Source organism: Astyanax mexicanus, chromosome 15 (assembly GCF_023375975.1).
Source record: "Astyanax mexicanus isolate ESR-SI-001 chromosome 15, AstMex3_surface, whole genome shotgun sequence".
In the NCBI taxonomy this organism is placed as follows: domain Eukaryota; kingdom Metazoa; phylum Chordata; class Actinopteri; order Characiformes; family Acestrorhamphidae; genus Astyanax; species Astyanax mexicanus.
In genome coordinates this window covers 21,018,709-21,036,499 of record NC_064422.1, presented here as the reverse complement: position 1 = coordinate 21,036,499, position 17,791 = coordinate 21,018,709, and the positions used below count along the sequence as shown (strand labels likewise).

Here is a 17,791-nt window from a genome sequence, read left to right as displayed (position 1 = left end):
AATGTTTTATATTCTCTGTTTTACATAAATCCAGTCAAAACTAATTCCATCTCTCTGCCTTCCTCCGAGTTACTGACTGCCCACCTGTCTGACCCCCGATACAGATGGATGTTGGACCCTCAGCCTCTCATGTCCCCTGATGGAAGTTTCTGAAAGTCTGCTTTCCCCATCACCAATCACAGATCAGCTGCTCATCATCCATCTTACTCTCCACTACATATTACATCCAAGCTTCCATGAACTCTTAACTGCCTTCATTACTGGTGTTGCCATACACATGAAAATATTAGACCTGTGTGGATGTATATAATTTTTTAACATTCATTTAAAAGTTGTCTGACCAGTGGTAGGATGGTTCTCCCAAGGTTTTTCTTCATCCAGTTCTGAGGGAGTTTTTCTTTGCCTCTGCGCTCACTGGGGATTCTGTATCATATGTTCAGTGTTTTGTCTTATTCTCTGCTCTGTAAAGCTGCTTTGTGACATCAGTTGTAAAAAGCGCTATACAAATACATTTTACTCAACTAAGTAAAAAAAAACATTGAAGTAATGAAGGTCAAAATTCAACATCGAAAGGATCCTCAAGTGTAGTCCCAAAGACAATCAAAAACGTCATGATGAAACTGGCTCTCATCAGGACCACCCCAGGAAAGGAAGATCAAGAGTTCCCTCTGTTACACAGGATAAATTAATCAGAGTTACCAGCCTGAAAAAACGTAAGTTAAAGCACCCTAGATTAGAGCCCACCTAAATGTTTCACAAGATATTTTTGACACTTTTGTTTTACATAATTCCTTATGTGTTACTTCATAGTCTGAATGACTTCAGTATTAATTTTCAATGTAGAAAATATAAATAAAAACATTGAAGAGACCACTTAAAAAGTATGAGTTTCTTAGATTTTACCAAATTAAAAACCTCTGGAATATAACCAAGAGGAAGATGGATGATCACAAGCCATCAAACCAAACTGAACTGCTTGAGTTTTTGCAACAGGAGTGGTATAAAGTTATCCAAAAGCAGTGTGTAAGACTGGTGGAGATGAATACACCAAGAAGCATAAAAACTGTGATCAAATATTAATTTCTGAACTCTTAAAACTTAAAAAAAAAAGAAAAAAAAAGAGGTCTGAAAGCTCTGCATCTTTTTTGTTATTTCAGTCATTTCTCATTTTCTGCAGATAAATGCTCTAAATGACAATATTTTTATTTAGAATTTGGGAGAAATGTTGTCTGTAGTTTATAGAATAAAACAACAATGTTCATTTTACTCAAACATAAACCTATAAATAGCAAAATCAGATAAACTGATTCAGAAACTGAAGTGGTCTCTTAATTTTTATCCAGAGCTTTTTATCTATAAAACTACAAATGCTAGTTTTCACTAAAATTGTCCACCCTGTCATGCAGCTTGGACACAGGTTGGGGACATGCATGCAAATACATATGATCTTATACATATGACAAATAGTCGACAGAATTAAAGATCTTAAGGCATTTTTTGTTCTGAGGGCCAAAATGCATAGTGTTTTGTTACTGTAAAAAATATTTTAAACTCTTGAGCATTATATTCAGCATCTAAGCATTTTTAAAGAAGATTTTAAACGCCAAAACTTTTAACAGTATGAAGAAAAAGTAACCTAACAGTCTAAAAGAGACAGTTGCACCTTTTATCAGAGGTTGCTGAACGGTGTCAATATTTTATTTCATCTTCCAGACGACAGAACTCCATGAACAAACTCAGATCAATGAGACCCTTTAAACTCAGCAGGGCACTCAAAAAGGCGCATCTAAGGTCACAACCTGTTTCAGATGTTCAGAACAAGTAATGGAAACCCCATGGTCTCTAGTGTCCATCTAGGCAGCATCTGAGTGGAAGTTCAAAGCTTTCAGAAGTAGTTTTCACCTGAAGAAGTACAGCAGAGTACATCCACAGGCCTGAGTGTCCTGAAGGCCAGGTTACTTACTGTAGACAAGAACACAACTCACCATGAAATTGGCCTGGTGGAAGTTGTGTGGAAGTTTACCAGCTTCTGGTGCATAGGACCAGTGACCAGTAGAGGGCAGTATGTGCACATCTGAAAACACTGTGTAAAGTTATTTGTGTTATTTAATATACAGCTCTGGATAAAATTAGTTTCTGAATCAGTTTCTCTGATTTTGCAATTTATAGGTATATGTTTAAGTAAAATGAACATTGTTTTATTTTATAGACTATGGACAACATTACTCCTAAATTCCTAATAAAAATATTGTCATTTATAGCATTTATTTGCAGAAAATGAGAAATGGCTGAAATAACAAAAAAGATGCAGAGCTTTCAGACCTCAAATAATGCAAAAAAACCCAAGTTCATATTCATAAAGTTGTTCATAAATCAATATTTGGTGGAATAATTACAATTTCCATCCATCTTGGCATGTTCTCCTCCACCAGTCTTACACACTGCTTTTTGATATCTTTATGCCATTCCTTGGTTTGATGGCTTGTGATCATCCATCTTCCTCTTGATCATGCTCCAGAGGTTTTCAATTTGGTAAAATCAAAGAAACTCCTCATTTTTAAGAGGTCACTTAATTTTTTCCAGAGCTGTATTTGTTTTGACGATTTAAGTATTCTGGTAGAAAGAAACCAACAAATATGTCTTTGTTTACATATGATGTTTAAATTTGTTATTTTTTCTTATCTTAAGCCAGGCTTAGTTTTAACTGGCAGCTCAGTCTGGATGCTCCGGCCACTGAAACCAGATTTTAATGTGCCTTTTTCGTCACACACAACTGACTAACAGAAGTGCTGTGGTCCAAAAAGAGCACAAAAGGATTTACACAAGGTCTGGACACACAAATTCAATCTGATCACTTGTTAAAAATAACAGTGTGATTAGTCATCTCATCAGATCTGATTTAAAAAAAAACAGGGTCTGTGTTACAACCCTTAAGGTAATTTTTTTCACATCTGTAGTTCGTTGACCTGATCTGAACCAGTTAGCAAGATAATTTACCTGAAGCGCATTCCTCATTGATTTTGTTTGGATTCACACAAGGAAAGAAATCACAAGTTCACCAAAATGGATCACAGTAAACAGCGTGAGCATGTTGTCTTTGCTAATTGGTCAGAGCTGTCTTTCAAACTCTTTGTTTTCAATGAGACGGTGGCTCAGGGACTAGTCGCATCAGTAAATGGTGTTGGAGCAGCAGGGACAGAGATTATTCATAGGTGTAGTAAATATCTGGGTAATAAATCAGATTAAACTGCACCTGAACAGCCTTTCAGCCTGTATAAAGTATACTACAAGAGTATATGTTATAGTTGGGTCGTTTAGAACCAGAACAAGACAACCTCCTCTCGTGGGTCTCGTGTGGTTGTTTTGGTCAATGGACCGGTGCAACATCCACACCTGCTAAAAAGAAACGCACCATAAGTACAAACAAACCAGAACAGTGCTGGTGTGAAAACACTCTTAAGGTCAATTTATACTTCTGCGTCGTAGCCTATGCCGTAGCTATAACCTGCACCATGTTTTGTTCTTTGAATAGTGTATTCCTTCACATTTCACAGCCAGAGCAAACTGAAGAGCAAAGGCTTTCAGACTTTCAGATGCTTTTATATTTAAACTCTAATCTGAATCAATCTAAGAATACTATACAGCTCTGTAAAAAAATACCACTTCACTTTCTGAATTAGTTTCTCTGATTTTGCTATTTATAGTTATATGTTAATGTAAAATATATATTGTTGTTTTATTCTATAAACTACAGACAACATTTCTCCCAAATTCCAAATAGAAATATTGTCATTTAAAATATTTATTTGCAGAAAATGAGAAATGGCTGAAAAAAAAAATGCAGAGATTTCAGACCTCAAATAATGCAAAGAAAACAAATTCATATTCATAAAGTTTTAAGAGTTCAGAAATCAATATTTGGTGGAATAACCCTGGTTTTTAATCATGGTTTTCATGCATCTTGGCATGCTCTCCTCCACCAGTCTTACACACTGCTTTTGGATAACTTTATGCCTTTACTCCTGGTGCAAAAATTCAAGCAGCTTGATCAGCTTGGTTTGGTGGCTTTTGGTAAGCCATCTTCCTCTTGATTATATATTGCAGAGATTTTTAATTGGGTAAAACCAAAGAAACTCATCATTTTAAAGTGGTCTCATTTTTTTTTACAGAGCTGTGTATGAGCCGTTTATCCACCACCGAACTCCGACTGGTGTCACAGCGGTTGCGATGCGACAGTGTTGGCCTTCTCATTTCAAACAAATAACAATAAAAACTCCACAAATATCATAAAATAAAATAAAATGAGTTCTTATTACAGACGGTTTTAAGCAGAGTTTGACAGATCAGATTTAACATATCAACAATTACATATGATTTTGTTTCTTTTGTTTTTAAAAAACAATTTTGCCTTATTTTACACGTAGTGGCAGCGTCTTGTCTTCAGTTTTGTTTACTCCGAACCCCCCCCCCCCCAAAAAAACCCTCTAACTTAATCGAGCTTTGTTGAAACATACAAAAGAACAGGATGAAATTATCCATGTGAAACCAGAGGTATTACTCTGCTATTCAATTCACTGCCTTAAGAAAGGAAACGACACATCATCGCAAGAGACAAAGACCTAATTGTACCCCGAGAGAAATAAGGAGAAAAAAGGAAAAGACAAGAGATAAAAGCACCCAATTAATTCTAAATATATAAGCCATCGGTTCTTCGGTTGCAAAACAAACCCGTTCCGGTTGGACTGGTAATGGGTTTGTGTTCAATACAAAAGACAAGAGTTCATTCATCAGAGTATTTTTCGCGAGACTGGCACTTCTCCAATGCCTTTTCTGTGCGGTAGTTAATCAGCCTGGTTTTAAACGAGGGGACGGCTCACACAACTCCAAATCCCATAATCCTTTAGCAAATCTGCAAATTGCCTCAGTTCCTCTCAGTCCATCACTTCTATCTGGGTTGGCCTTTGTCTTATTTATTTTATTTTATTTTTTTATTATTTTTACTGCACATCCAGACTCCTCCAGATTGGTCATCTTGACGATATTGGTCCCCTCTGTCTCGTCATCCCCTCGTGCCTCGTCTCCTAATCCTAGTCTTGTCTTGTCTTGTCGTGTCTTGTCTTGTGTCAGTGTATTTCTATATGTGTTTTAATATTCACTGTAGTATCTTTAGTATCTTAATTACTGCCACTGTTCGTCAGACCTGACTCGTCTGCAGGTCATCGTCTTTATCGTCGCTATTGTAAATAATGCGTTGATCGTCTGCTTCCTTCCTCCTCTCCCACGGCGACGAGTTAATGTCGTCGCTCACTTGAAAAGGAGGCGCGGGGTCTCCTGCAGCGAGAGACGAGACCGCGCTGGACCATTGGGAAGCAGGCCACTCAGCTCCGGCTTGTCCCAGGCCACACTCAGGACCCGTGGGGGAGTGACGGTCTGGGAAACAGCGCTCGGAGGTGACCGGCGACCGCGGGACTGGTGGGCCTTGTCCGCTGTAGTAGAAGGTGCTGTTGCGCTCCCCGTGGTCCTGTGGAATACCATTGGGAAAAGGAGTTTAAAAATAATGGAGATTTGAGGAGCAAGGGGAGGGAAGGGGAAAGAAACAAAAGATTCAGTCAGTGAAACGGTTCAGGGTTGGCACTGCTTCGGGGAAAAAGTGGGAAAGTGGCAGCAGTGGGTTTAAGGAGTGGCAGTGGAAGCTTTGGGAGTGCAGGCAGCAGTCACATCAATCAGTGCTAATGTGCAGCCAAAGCTACAGCAAGGCTGGTCTATCTTGCTCAGATTGGCAGCAGGAAGAAGAGAAGAAGTGGCAAAAGTTGCAGTGCTGGTAGCGCCAGTAGAGTTGTTTTTAAGGTGGTTTAGTCACATTGCACTCTCTGGAAAACAACCACCACAGATAACAGAGAGAGAGAGAGAAAGATAAGGAAATGCTGGTAGCATCAACTGCAGCTCAAGGAAAAGGAATAAAAGAAAGATATTATAAAAAATATATATATATTATACAACCCCAATTCCAAAAAAGCTGTAACACTATGTAAATAAAAAAAAAAGATGCATTTATTTATAAACCTCAGAGACCCATTTTTATTTACTGTAGTACATAGAACATGTCAGATGTTAAAAGTGAGACACTGTAGCATTTCATTAAAAAATTATCTAATTTAAAAACTGATGGCAGCAACACATCTCAAACTGGCAAAAAAAAAAAACAATGCTGTCTTCTCTGAGGCAAAGTTCATTTAAAAAAGACGAAAGCAAAAATGAGAAACAATTCATTGCTCCGGTGACTATGGCAGTATTTTGGGAGGGTATAAATATTTGTGTGGGTGTTCGCAGCCAACAATGTACACACCGTAATTTCTCCAGATTATCAGAATGTTTTTGGTGAAATTATGTATTGTAGATGATGGGCTGCCCAATGATTTTACAATTTTATATAGAAGAACATGTTCTGAAATACACTTTTTTTGTTTATCTTTGCTACGCTAAAATTGTATTATTATACCCAGTTAGTTAGTCAGGTTAGTTGTAAATTGTTCTTTTTGCAGCTGTTTTTTATTACTGACACTTACTGTATTATAAAGACTGTAAGGCGTACTAAAAATCATTTAATACCTGAGTACAGTGGCGTTAGCATTAGCCGCTAACAACAGGGCTTGCTCTTTCAATGTTAAAACAAGCTACATGGGACGAACTGCTAGCTGATAACTAGCAGTTAACCACGGTTGGCTAGCGCCGCTAATTGGGGCACTTGCTAAACGTATCTGGCTAACACTGCTAACCGGGACTGGATAAGCACTTGCTAACCACGGCTGGCTAAGACTGCTAACCGGCATTGGCTAAGCACTTGCTAATCACGACTGGCTAACACTGCTAACTGGGGCTGGCTAAGCATGACTGGCTAACACTGCTAACCGGGAATGGCTAAGCACTTGCTAACCCTGGATAGTGCTCACCCTTGGACAAAATAGTCGAAGTCTAAGCTTACTGTAAATAAATGGAAGCCATTTAGTCACCCAAATAAACTGTTTTAGGAGAGAAATCTGTGTGGATTTATATCCAGCACTCTTCTGACTTTAAAAGTAAAAAAAAAAAAAGTTTTTTTTTTTTTTTTTTTTTTTAAAGAATTACAGTTTTATGTACTTAGGTGCCCCCCAGGGGAAAGACCTCCTGAATTAGAAGGGAAACTTGGCGACATCCTTGTTCACTTCAAGCATGCATTTATACTAGTGTCGCTTAATGTGCCTTATAATATGGTGCACCTTGTGTATGAAAATAGACCAAAAAAATAGACTCTGATTGATAGTGCACCTTATAATCCGGTGTTCTTTACAGTCTGAAAAATACAGTACTTTTCCAGCCTTTTGTTGCCCCTGTCCCAACTTTTCTGAGATGTATTGCTACTTTCAAATTTTAAACGAGTTAATGTTTTTCATTAAATTATAAAATGCCTCACTTTCAACATCTGTTGTGTTCTTTAATTTACCATGAATAAAATATGAGTCCAAATTTGAGTCCAAATTTGCAGTTCCTTGTTTGTGCTGTTTTATTTACATTTATTTACATTTTACTCAGCATCCCAACTTTTTTGGAATATGACTACCATGCTGGACTAGCAAACTTTAAGCCAGGGCTGCTCAAGCTTTGTTCTGAAGATCTACCAACTGAAAGAGTTTAGCTCTAAATCTACAGCAGCTCAGATAACATAGCTGATTCTGGTAATTAAGGTCATTAGAAGTGTGTTTAATGATTTGAAGATTCAGCCATGTTGGATCTGAACTCTTCAGGGTGGTAGATCTCCAGGATCAGGAATAAGAACCCTTGCTTTAAGCAGTGGTAGCGGGGTATTCACTCAAGTGAATGAAGGCATTTAGTCTAGCACAGTTTAGTGATTCCCTATTTAACTCATCTGTTAATGGTCAAATTGAGTAGTTCTGTGCTCTCCATGCTTAGGAGTGAATAAAAAATACAAAAATGAACCATTTGTACAGTTCCCCTCCCCTTAAATATAGTCAGCCGACCAAGACATAGAGTTTTTTTGAGTTTTTAGAATGTCAGTGTGCAAAAATAGCCAATGATGTAATCACCAATTCATCAATTCCATTACTGCTATTAGCTATACCATACTGTAGCTATAATTCAAAAGGCCAAAGACAACGCTTGGACAACAAACATGTCTTGGTTGACTGACGACGCATAGTGGTAAGAAAATTAAATCACTCGTTTTTTTTAGTTCATACAAGCTTTAAATAAGCAAATATAGTACAATAAACTTATTGACATGCAGTGAAGTGGACTCCTGGATTAAAATGGATGGAAAAAAGTTAAGAAAAGAAAATGAAAATGAAGGAGACAAAGACAGATAATGATCTCATAGGGGGAAGAACATGAGAACAACATTTAGCATGGTGTAAAATACAGGAATGTCCTAACTTCTACAGCTATTACTACTACTACTACTAAGCTTCTACCACGCAGCATCAAAACAGATTTCTTTTTGTATTTATTTTAGCTGAAAAAACTGAAACAAATGTAGTTTTATCTTGCTTTTGAAAAGAACACTTAATGTTTCTGTAAAAAAAAAAATAATAAAAAAAAATATATATATATATATGTTTTTGGGTGCTGTTTTTTTTTTTTTTTTTTTTTTTTTTTTTACATTTTTGGGCCATATTATTTTTGTTGTACCAATAAAATTAAGCATTATCCAAAGGCTGAATGGCAAACATCTTTATTTTTTAGTTTTCCCACAATTTTTTTTACCACTGCATAAATTGAACAGCCTAAATTAGAGCACAATATATTTCTTAATTCTGATAAATACGATATAAATCCGATATCAATATGGGAAGCCACAGGAAAGCTGCCAATGGGTTTCTGTACTGAAGAAGAAAAAAAAAAAAAAAAAAAAAAAAAAAAAAAAGAGCTGCCTGTAATGAGCGTCAGTAGGGGTAAGCAAAATTACCCTAAAATAGTATCACAATTTTGGCAATATGACAAAACATTTTATAATTTTATTTCAGATTTTTCCCATTTTCTCCCCCCAATTTACATGCCCAATTACCCAAGCCACTCATTAGGACTCCCTCTATCACTAGTGATGCCCCAACACACCAGGAGGGTGAAGACTAACACATGCTTCCTCCGATACATGTGAAGTCAGCCACTGCTTCTTTTTGAACTGCTGCTGATGCAGCATTGCCGAGCAGTATCACAATGCGCTCGGAGGAAAGCGCAGCGGCTCGGTTCCGGTACATCAGCTCACAGACTCCCTGTGCTGCAGACATCACCCTAGGATTGATGTGGGGAGAGAGCGCCATCTACCCACCCGGAGGGAACAGGGCCCTTTGAGCGCCGGCAGCTTGATGGCAAAGCTGCATGAGTGGGGGTTCAAACCTGCGACCTCCCGCTCATAGTGGCAGCGCTTTAGACCGCTGGACCACTCGGCGCTTCATGAAAAAACATTTCAAAAAATATTAATTTCAAGAATATATTACAGCACATTTACTTGTTACCTATAACTGTTTTTTTTCTGGCTGTGTTAAAAAAACTTCCTCGTACTAGTTTTTCAGTCACTTTTTCAGCTGAACACAGCAAGCGCTTTTTTTTTCTTTTCTTTCTTTTTTTTTTTTTTTTTGCCATTTTCCGCCACATAATTTCAGTTGCCAAATATTCATTCAGTGCATCCCTATTCATAACTGTAATTTCCTACTCTCTAGCTAGAACCTCTTTCACACAAAGCAAAGCCTTCAGAGGTGGCAGGGTGAAGGCTAGCATGTGTTTTTTCTGAAACACTCAAATACAGTAAAAAAAAAAAAAAAAAAGCATTTCTCTGCACAGCTCAATATGCCAACAGACTCCCACGCTGGCCGGCATTATTCAGAGTGATAAGTAGCCTTTAAAGACCATGTGCTCCGGACTTGTAAAGATGCAGGGAGAAAAGCATCAAAACAGACTGTAAACAAACACAGCCTTCTCTCCATTAAAGATTCTTTCAGATGTACGGCTACAGCCTGCTTATCGAGTCCAGTGCAGCAACTGATGTGTTTTTCCCTCTCTTTCATGCGAAAAACTCGAGCGGCAGTCGAGCGGCGAGAGTTGGGGTGGATAGATGAATGGATGGATGACCGGGTGGATGAATAGATGGATGTAAGTTGAAGCGTGACACTGATGAGCGAGGTAGTGATTGTGGCTTGTTTTTATTTGGTTTTGCGGGGGGTTAAAAAGCAGGGAGGCGAGAAAAACTGAAAAATCTACTGCGTTATATTGTACGGCCAGGATGCAAAACAAAACAGGGGAGGTGGGCGGGGCGCCGGGTTGGAACTCAACACGTACGTGCTGCATTCGCCATTGCGGGATGTATACCTCTGAATACAGGGGTTCGAGAACCTTCTGGCCTGACGCATCTGCAACAACACAGCGCACAGGCTCAATTAGGAGAGGAGGAGAGATAGAGGAGGAGGGGGAGAGAAAGAGAGAGAGCGAAAGAATGAGAGAGTAAGAGTGAGAAAGAGAGAGAGAGAGAGAGAGACAAAGAAGGGAGCTACAGCTAACAAAAGGCATATTATTTTTGCTTCTTACGGTTGTTTTTGACTTGAGTTTAAACTAGAAATGGCATCAATTAATAAACTTATTAACTATATATACAGAATGTATAGACAAAGGGGCACCCACAGATCTCACACTGACGTTAGCCATTGGATTTTATGTATAATACCAGTCATAAGTTCAGACACACTTTAAATTCAGTAATTTTTCATCATTTTTAAAATTTCTGCACTGTAGATTATTACTCAGTCATCCAACCTATGAAGAAAAACATGGAATTATTTAGAGAGAAAAAAAAAGTGTTAAACCACAATATGTTTTATATGTTAGATTCTTCTGGATTTTCTTAGAGACACCTAGAAATGCTTTCCGTTAACAGCTGTGCTGAACTCATCAAGAGTTAATTACTTGAATTTCTTGCCCTCTTAATGTGTTTGAGAGCATCAGTTGTGTTGTAAACAGGTAGAGTTGGTATACAGTGAATAGAACTACATATATGATGTTTTACATATTTGATTTAATGTTCTAATCTATATTACGGCAAAAAATTGCAAAGACCATCAAAAACATAACGAACAATCTGGCTCTCATCAGTATCGCCCCAAGAAAAGCTAAAGGACCTTTACTTCTGTTGCTCAGGAAAAGTTCATCAGAGTTACCAGCATCAAAAACCACAAGTTAACAGCACCTCAGATAAGAGGACTTAAATGCTTCACAGAGTATTTTTGGTTTGATTAATACTTTTAAGTTACTACATTATTCCTTATGTGTTTCTTTATACTCTGGATGACTTAAGTATTCATTTACAACGTAGGAAAAAAAGACCAAAACAACAATATAAACATTGAATGAGAATGTGCATCCATAATTTTGACTGGTACTGTACCTGTGGCAATGGGACTGAAGGAAACAGTATCGTTATTGCTTAAGAGGTGTGTTTACACTGTAAAATATATCTGAACTGTAACTATGGTCATATATTAATCCATCCAATTAACAATGTTGGCTTTTCAAATAATGTAAACTAAGTTTAAGGCAAAGTGCACTGTGATCTCTCCCTGCTGAAACAACTGAGCACTTCTGTGTTTTGTGGATGTGCAGAACTAAAAGTGAGGATGATGGAAGATGCTGCATCAAGCTTATAACCAGTCGAGGTGTTGTGGTTATAGGCCAGGACTTCAGCCTCTGCTGGACCGGATGTAGGGGACGGGATGAGGGCGAGGACATACCGTAGCAGCGGAGCGACCTGGACCTCGCTGGGCGACTATCGCTCCAGAGATGGCTTTGATCCAGCTGTGCATGTCCTCGGGACTGTCCGTCTGTGTATGAGAGAGACAGAAAGAGAGAGAGAGACAAAGAGAGAAAGACAAAGAGAGAGAATATATATTAAGTCTAGATATTTAAAGTTTGTTTTTGCACTGGGGCCAATTTAGCTAGCAACTAATGGACATTTATTCTACATTAGTTTGCATATCACTTTTTGCATGCCTAAATGAAATCTCAATTTCTAGAAGTTTGACAATGATGAACCATATTTTTGCATTATTGAAAATGTGTTTGTACAGCTCATATATTGTAAAAGCTGGCTTACTAAATAAATTAACTGAATAACTTGAAACAAACAAAAACACTGAAATCCCCTGTACAAACATCAAACAGTGCTTGTATGTGCACACCATGCAGCCTAACAGATTTTATTTAAGCAATAATACTAGAGAGAGAGAGAGAGTGCTATAATGTGTAATATTGGCACTGCTGTATTATTGCAATTACCACAGTTCCATTATTGCTGTTTATTAAAAGAGCAAGTTAAAATAGTTCCATTGCTGCTTAGTTTGTAGCTGCGCTGTTTGGCTTGTAAGCGCTGCTGCATCATTGCTAGGTTACCTGTATGTGGTGGAGTAATACAGTATAATACAGTTATTCGGTTACAGTGCATTACCGGCTGATAACGACACTCATAAAACGCTCTCAGCCAATCAAATCGCAAGGTTGGTATACAACTGCTTTAGTCCGGTGGAGGAGTGGAGTGGGGGGAAGAAACAATTTCGGCTTTTCGCATGAATATTCATAATTGCAAACATATCGCATCTGATGCGGCTAACAGCACTGTGAGGCAGGGAGACATGCAACAGTTAGAAACGTTTTAAAACAAAGATGTTTTTACACTAATAACAGTCTTTGCAATGTCATATGTTACTTTATAAGTGCAGTTCAGCCACTGACCTAGTTGTAGAGTCTCTGTAAAACACAAAATCCACCGGAGATCCTATGTAAACCTAGTTACTGAGCAGCAGCAGAGCTATTTTGAGGTCTATTAACATTATGGGTAAAAAAATAAATGAATAAAAACAGTTGCCAAATGGTTTAATTCCATTCCTGTGTATTATTAAAACAATAATTAGATATTATTAGCCTAAAAATGCAATAATTAGGCTACTATAGATCTGTTCTGGTCCACTCCCTCCTAGTGGCACCAACTCTCTGTAGGCCCTGTCTCTGATCCATCCCTGGTCATACAGTTTCCAATCCAGAAATCCAGTTAACTGTAAGCTACAATAGCATTATGGCTCCAGTACTAAATAAAAAAAATTGCAAACTTCAGAATAATCGACCGTAGGGGTGGGTGATATGGCCCTAAAATAATATCACGATATTTCATGTTTTTTTTGCGATAACGATACTCTTTGCGATATGACAATGTAAAAATATCATTTAAAAAATGCACTATACACTGCAAGAAAAAAATATATACATTACATACAATATAATATTGAACACGCCTAAGTGAGATATTAAAAAAAATACGATAATTTTTTCAGGTTTGTAACAGAAGTCAATGAGCCAGAATGTCATGATAGTAATAATAATGCACTTCAAATATCTCCATATATCCAAGATTAAAGTAAAATAAATGATACTGGACAGATTTAATCTGTCTCTAGTAGATATAAACTGGGAAATGGGATGGGTGATATGGCATGATATTTTAGGGTATTATATCGTTCACGATACTTAAAATTTTTGACGATATTATCGTGTACGATACGATATGGCACACCCCTAATCGACCGTTATTTGACCTTTAAGGTCTGCTTTCAGAAGCACAGTAGATTACATGCTTTAACAAGGCCTCCAGTCTAGTCTTGGCTCCAGTGTAAATGTACTCACCTGAATGTAGAAGGTTCTTGAGGTAGTGACGAGTTCAAAGAGATTGTCCCTCATCATCAACTCACTGAAAACACACACAGTTATGGTCAGTGGTCAGCTAGTATCTGGCTGCTTAGACTGGGGCTGCAGCTGGTGATTGGAGAATTGACTGGTTGTGGTTGGCTGACTGTGAAGTGATGAAGTCTAGCAGACATGAAGTCAATTATAAACCGTTCTTTTATTCAGGAGCAGCTCGAACTCCACAGTCATACAGCACAGATTATCAGCACCCACTGAGTCAATACAGTAAATATTCTCCCGCTTATCACACGCCTCTGCTGCTCAGTACGAGTGATAAGGGAAATGGAGGCGTGGCCTAAAAGACAAACAAGCTGGAGTGTTTACTCCAACATTCACACCGACTGCAGAAACACACACAGGCATGAGTGAACACACCCGTCCACCCACACACACCCACACAAATGGAAACCTAACACGTCCTCTCACACACCTCCACAATCACACACAGACCAAAAAAGGACTAACCTTTGTTTACACTCCTGAACTTTGTTAATCTCCTTCAGTGGAATCATACGCAGAGGCTCTCGATCCTAAAGACAGAGAGAGTTTAAAGTCAGATATACAGAGAGACAGGTAGACAAACACTGAGACAGACAGACAGACAGACAGAGAGAGATAGATGTTTAAAAAGACAGATAGCTAGCTTGACAGGTAAACAGACAGTTAGATGCCTAGCTTGACAAACAGACAGACAGTTAGATAGCTTTATTCTATAATCTACGGACAACATTTCATCCAAATTGCAAAAAAAAAAAAGCCACTTAAGAGCATTTATTAGCAGAAAATGAGAAATGGCTAAAATAATAAATAAGAGTTTTCAGACCTCAAATAATGCAAAGAAAACAAGTTCATGTTCATAAGGTTTTAAGAGTTCAGAAATCAATATTTGGTGGAATAAATCAGTTTTTAATCACAGTTTTCATGCATCTTGGCATGCTCTCCTCCACCAGTCTATAACTTTATGCCACTCCTGGTGCAAAAACTCAAGTAATTCAGCTTGGTTTGATGGGTTGTGATCATCCATCTTATTATCCTCTTATTTATTTATTACACATAGCTTGTTTTAACAGGGTAAACACACAGACTACAGTCTGATATACACGCCTCTGAACAGTAAAAGATCTAGCGCTTAGCGGTTAATGCTAATACTGCTTCAGCCTTGGTGCTGGAGAAACTTTACTGAAACTCCTGTATAATGCTGTACTTTAGCCGAGTAGCTTTACTGCTCCTTACAACCTGACTGGTAGAATTTATACATGCGGCCCACCGGATTATAAGGCGCATAAGGCACAAACTAATAGTCAAACTAACAGTCAAAACTAAAACACACACAGTTTGTGTGGAAGAAGAGTTAAGAAAAGGAACTACTTCCTGTGGGCAGGACTCTGTAGCACAAGGTCGTCATCATCAGGCCTGAAATAGGCTTTTATTGACACACTGCTGTATGATTTAGTCTGTGACCAACCCACCCACGCACACACACACACACAACGCACATGTGCGCGCACACACACATGCACAGCTGTACAGATTCCTGCGTTAGATACTTCTGAGGGGTGTGGGGGCATGTGCAGTAGTAAAGTTCTCTCTCCAACACACAGCAATTACCCAACACAGCGTTCCGCCTTCAGTCACCAAGGCCATGGTCTGTATCTGTACCTTCTTTCCAAACTGGCCTTCTACTGGTGTCTCTATTCATATGTTTTGTTACATTCCATCAGGACACAATATATAAACATAAGTCTTTCTAAGAGACACCATCACATGCTCTGACCTGTAGGAGCTGCCTGTCAGCACGTCACTCGGGAGGAATGGAATTTACTACCTTCATGCTGACATGCTGGAACAACACACTATCACAGCGCACTAACAGAGCACACATGGCCATGTATAAGAGCAAACTCCCTGCTACATTTCACATGATGCCAATTAGAGTGTTTAGACTGTTTTTTTTTTCTTCTGAATGGACATAAAGGAGCCTACTCAAGGAAGCTGAGTGTTTGTGTGTGTGTGTGTGTGTGTGTGTGATTAACATGTCTGAAAAGTAAATTTTCGAAACTATGAAACATCAGGGAATGTCTTTTTTCACCACTTTTACCTATTTACTATTAAACTATGTTTAAAAAGCAAATAAGTGAAAAGACTAAAGTCCTATCCGGAGGGGATTCGTTTCTCAGAGAAATGTCGGTGAAAAACATTTTACACTTCTACTCAGTGATCAAACTCTTGCATCCAGACTGCAATTGAAAAAACAGGAGGATCTGTGAGTTTTTTGGCTTTCTCTGTCACATGACATTGAGTTCAGTAGCTCCTCCATTTCCACTCGCTGTTGTGTTTACATGGCAGTAGAAAAATAGCCATTTTATTTTTATTAAGGAGACGAAACTCCTTAATAAAAAAAAAAAGAAGTGTGTCCGGATGAGACTAAAATTAACGGAGGACCACGGAGTTCAACAAAAAACAGTAGATAATTCAGCCTGTCATTTTCTTAGAGGACGTCTTACGAAAAACACATACATGGTCGTTCGGATAGGGCTTAATAATGATTTATCCCAAACAACAACTTATTTATTTTAGGTCATATTGAAGCGTTTTCTATAGCTGCAAAGCAGTGTGAAGACTAAGCCTAAAGCATGACTATGGTCTGTCATCAACTTAGTCAGTAATCCAGCTCAGAGAAACAGTTAGATAGCATTGCAAGTAAAACCCTCCTGCCCAAATGAAGCTGCCAGCCATGCAGGCTCGTTGCAACAGGACAGGCAAACTAAGCATTACTTGTAGCCCCGAGCTGCAATGACAAACTGTGTGAGAGAGGCTATATACATTCTGTGACACAGGAACAAAAACATTGTTATCAGAGAGTAGCTGAGACTAGCATATAACTGACAGTAGCATATAACCAGACTGGAACATGTTCAGCAGTATCCATGCACACAGAGAGCTGTATTTTAGAACACTGGACAAAACTGGCAGCAATAAATATATATATTTTTTTATATAATTCAGTTTTTTTTTCCCTATCCATAAACAGACCTGGACCTGATTGGAGTGTGAAGCTCCAATACAAAAATGCTTCACGGTTTTGGGGAGACATGGAAACTATGCTTCGTTGTGGAAATGTGATTAGGATGGTGGCCAGCTTTTGATAACAATACAGCAGCTGGACTTTCACTTATCAACTTACTGTATCTAGACTGAGCTGAGAGTCTTGCTTACAGGGAAAAAAAAAAAAAAAGTACTCACCAGGTCTGACTTAAAATAGCTAATGGCATTATCGTCCAGCATGAAGTATCTCCTCTTCCAGTTCTTCATCTGCGCACAGACGAAGAAGGAAGTAGTAAGAAACACTGCTGTGATGTAAAACTGTGTAATTAAGTGGATATGAGACATTTCTGTTATCAAATTCCTTAATTTCTAAAAGTCTGAAGCACTTATTTATTGATTTTGGTTATTTTCCGACTCACCACTGCGCCCTGCTTGACGCAGTAGCCGGCCTTGACCACAGACTGGTCCTGGTTGGCCCGGCTCAGGTAGTAGGGCATCTGTCCGTGAGGTTTTCTCACGGTGCCTCGGTCTGCCCCGTTCTGCCCCTCCCCCTTCTCCTGCTAAATGAAACCACAGAAAGTACAGTACATCATTTCAACCTCAGAGAACCTCATAGCAAGCATCGAATTCGTAAATGAGGTCAACGTAAACAGCAAAGATGCAGTTAGCGTGAACTGACCTGTGTAGGGGTGATGATGGGCACTCCTCCAATTATTTCTGTCTTGTAGGAGACCTGCTTCATAGCTCCCAAAACCTCCACACAGGCCTCCGCTGGGTTCTGCACACTGTGCTCCCCTGACTTTGGCACCTGCAGACGACCCACAGTGCTTAGAGCCAATCAGCAGTGTAGTCTGTTAATTCTAATTCTGTTAGCAACACTATTGGAAAACCCTTTATGAGTAGTTATGGGTAGTAACTACTCGGGACAGCATTTGGTGCTATGCATCAATGAAACTGTGTGATGACAATTTTG

At 38.7% G+C, this 17,791-nt stretch overlaps 1 protein-coding gene across 7 annotated transcripts in view; it reads right to left on the bottom strand.

Annotated features, from left to right (window-relative positions):
- Positions 1-4,292: 4,292 nt before the first annotated feature.
- The window catches only part of plekha1b (pleckstrin homology domain containing, family A (phosphoinositide binding specific) member 1b), a 47,107-nt gene continuing 33,608 nt past the window's right edge, over positions 4,293-17,791 (bottom strand). Inside the window, exons 6-13 of one of the 7 annotated variants that reach the window (XM_022669159.2) lie at positions 17,498-17,626; positions 17,238-17,378; positions 17,017-17,085; positions 14,239-14,303; positions 13,714-13,777; positions 11,772-11,861; positions 10,330-10,400; positions 4,293-5,521 (exon numbers count right to left, since the gene is read on the bottom strand). In XM_022669159.2, the coding sequence (XP_022524880.2) occupies positions 5,305-5,521; positions 10,330-10,400; positions 11,772-11,861; positions 13,714-13,777; positions 14,239-14,303; positions 17,017-17,085; positions 17,238-17,378; positions 17,498-17,626 (846 nt within the window). In that variant the 3' untranslated portion in view covers positions 4,293-5,304. The other 6 variants (XM_022669161.2, XM_022669162.2, XM_022669158.2 and 3 more) reach the window with 6 other exon arrangements.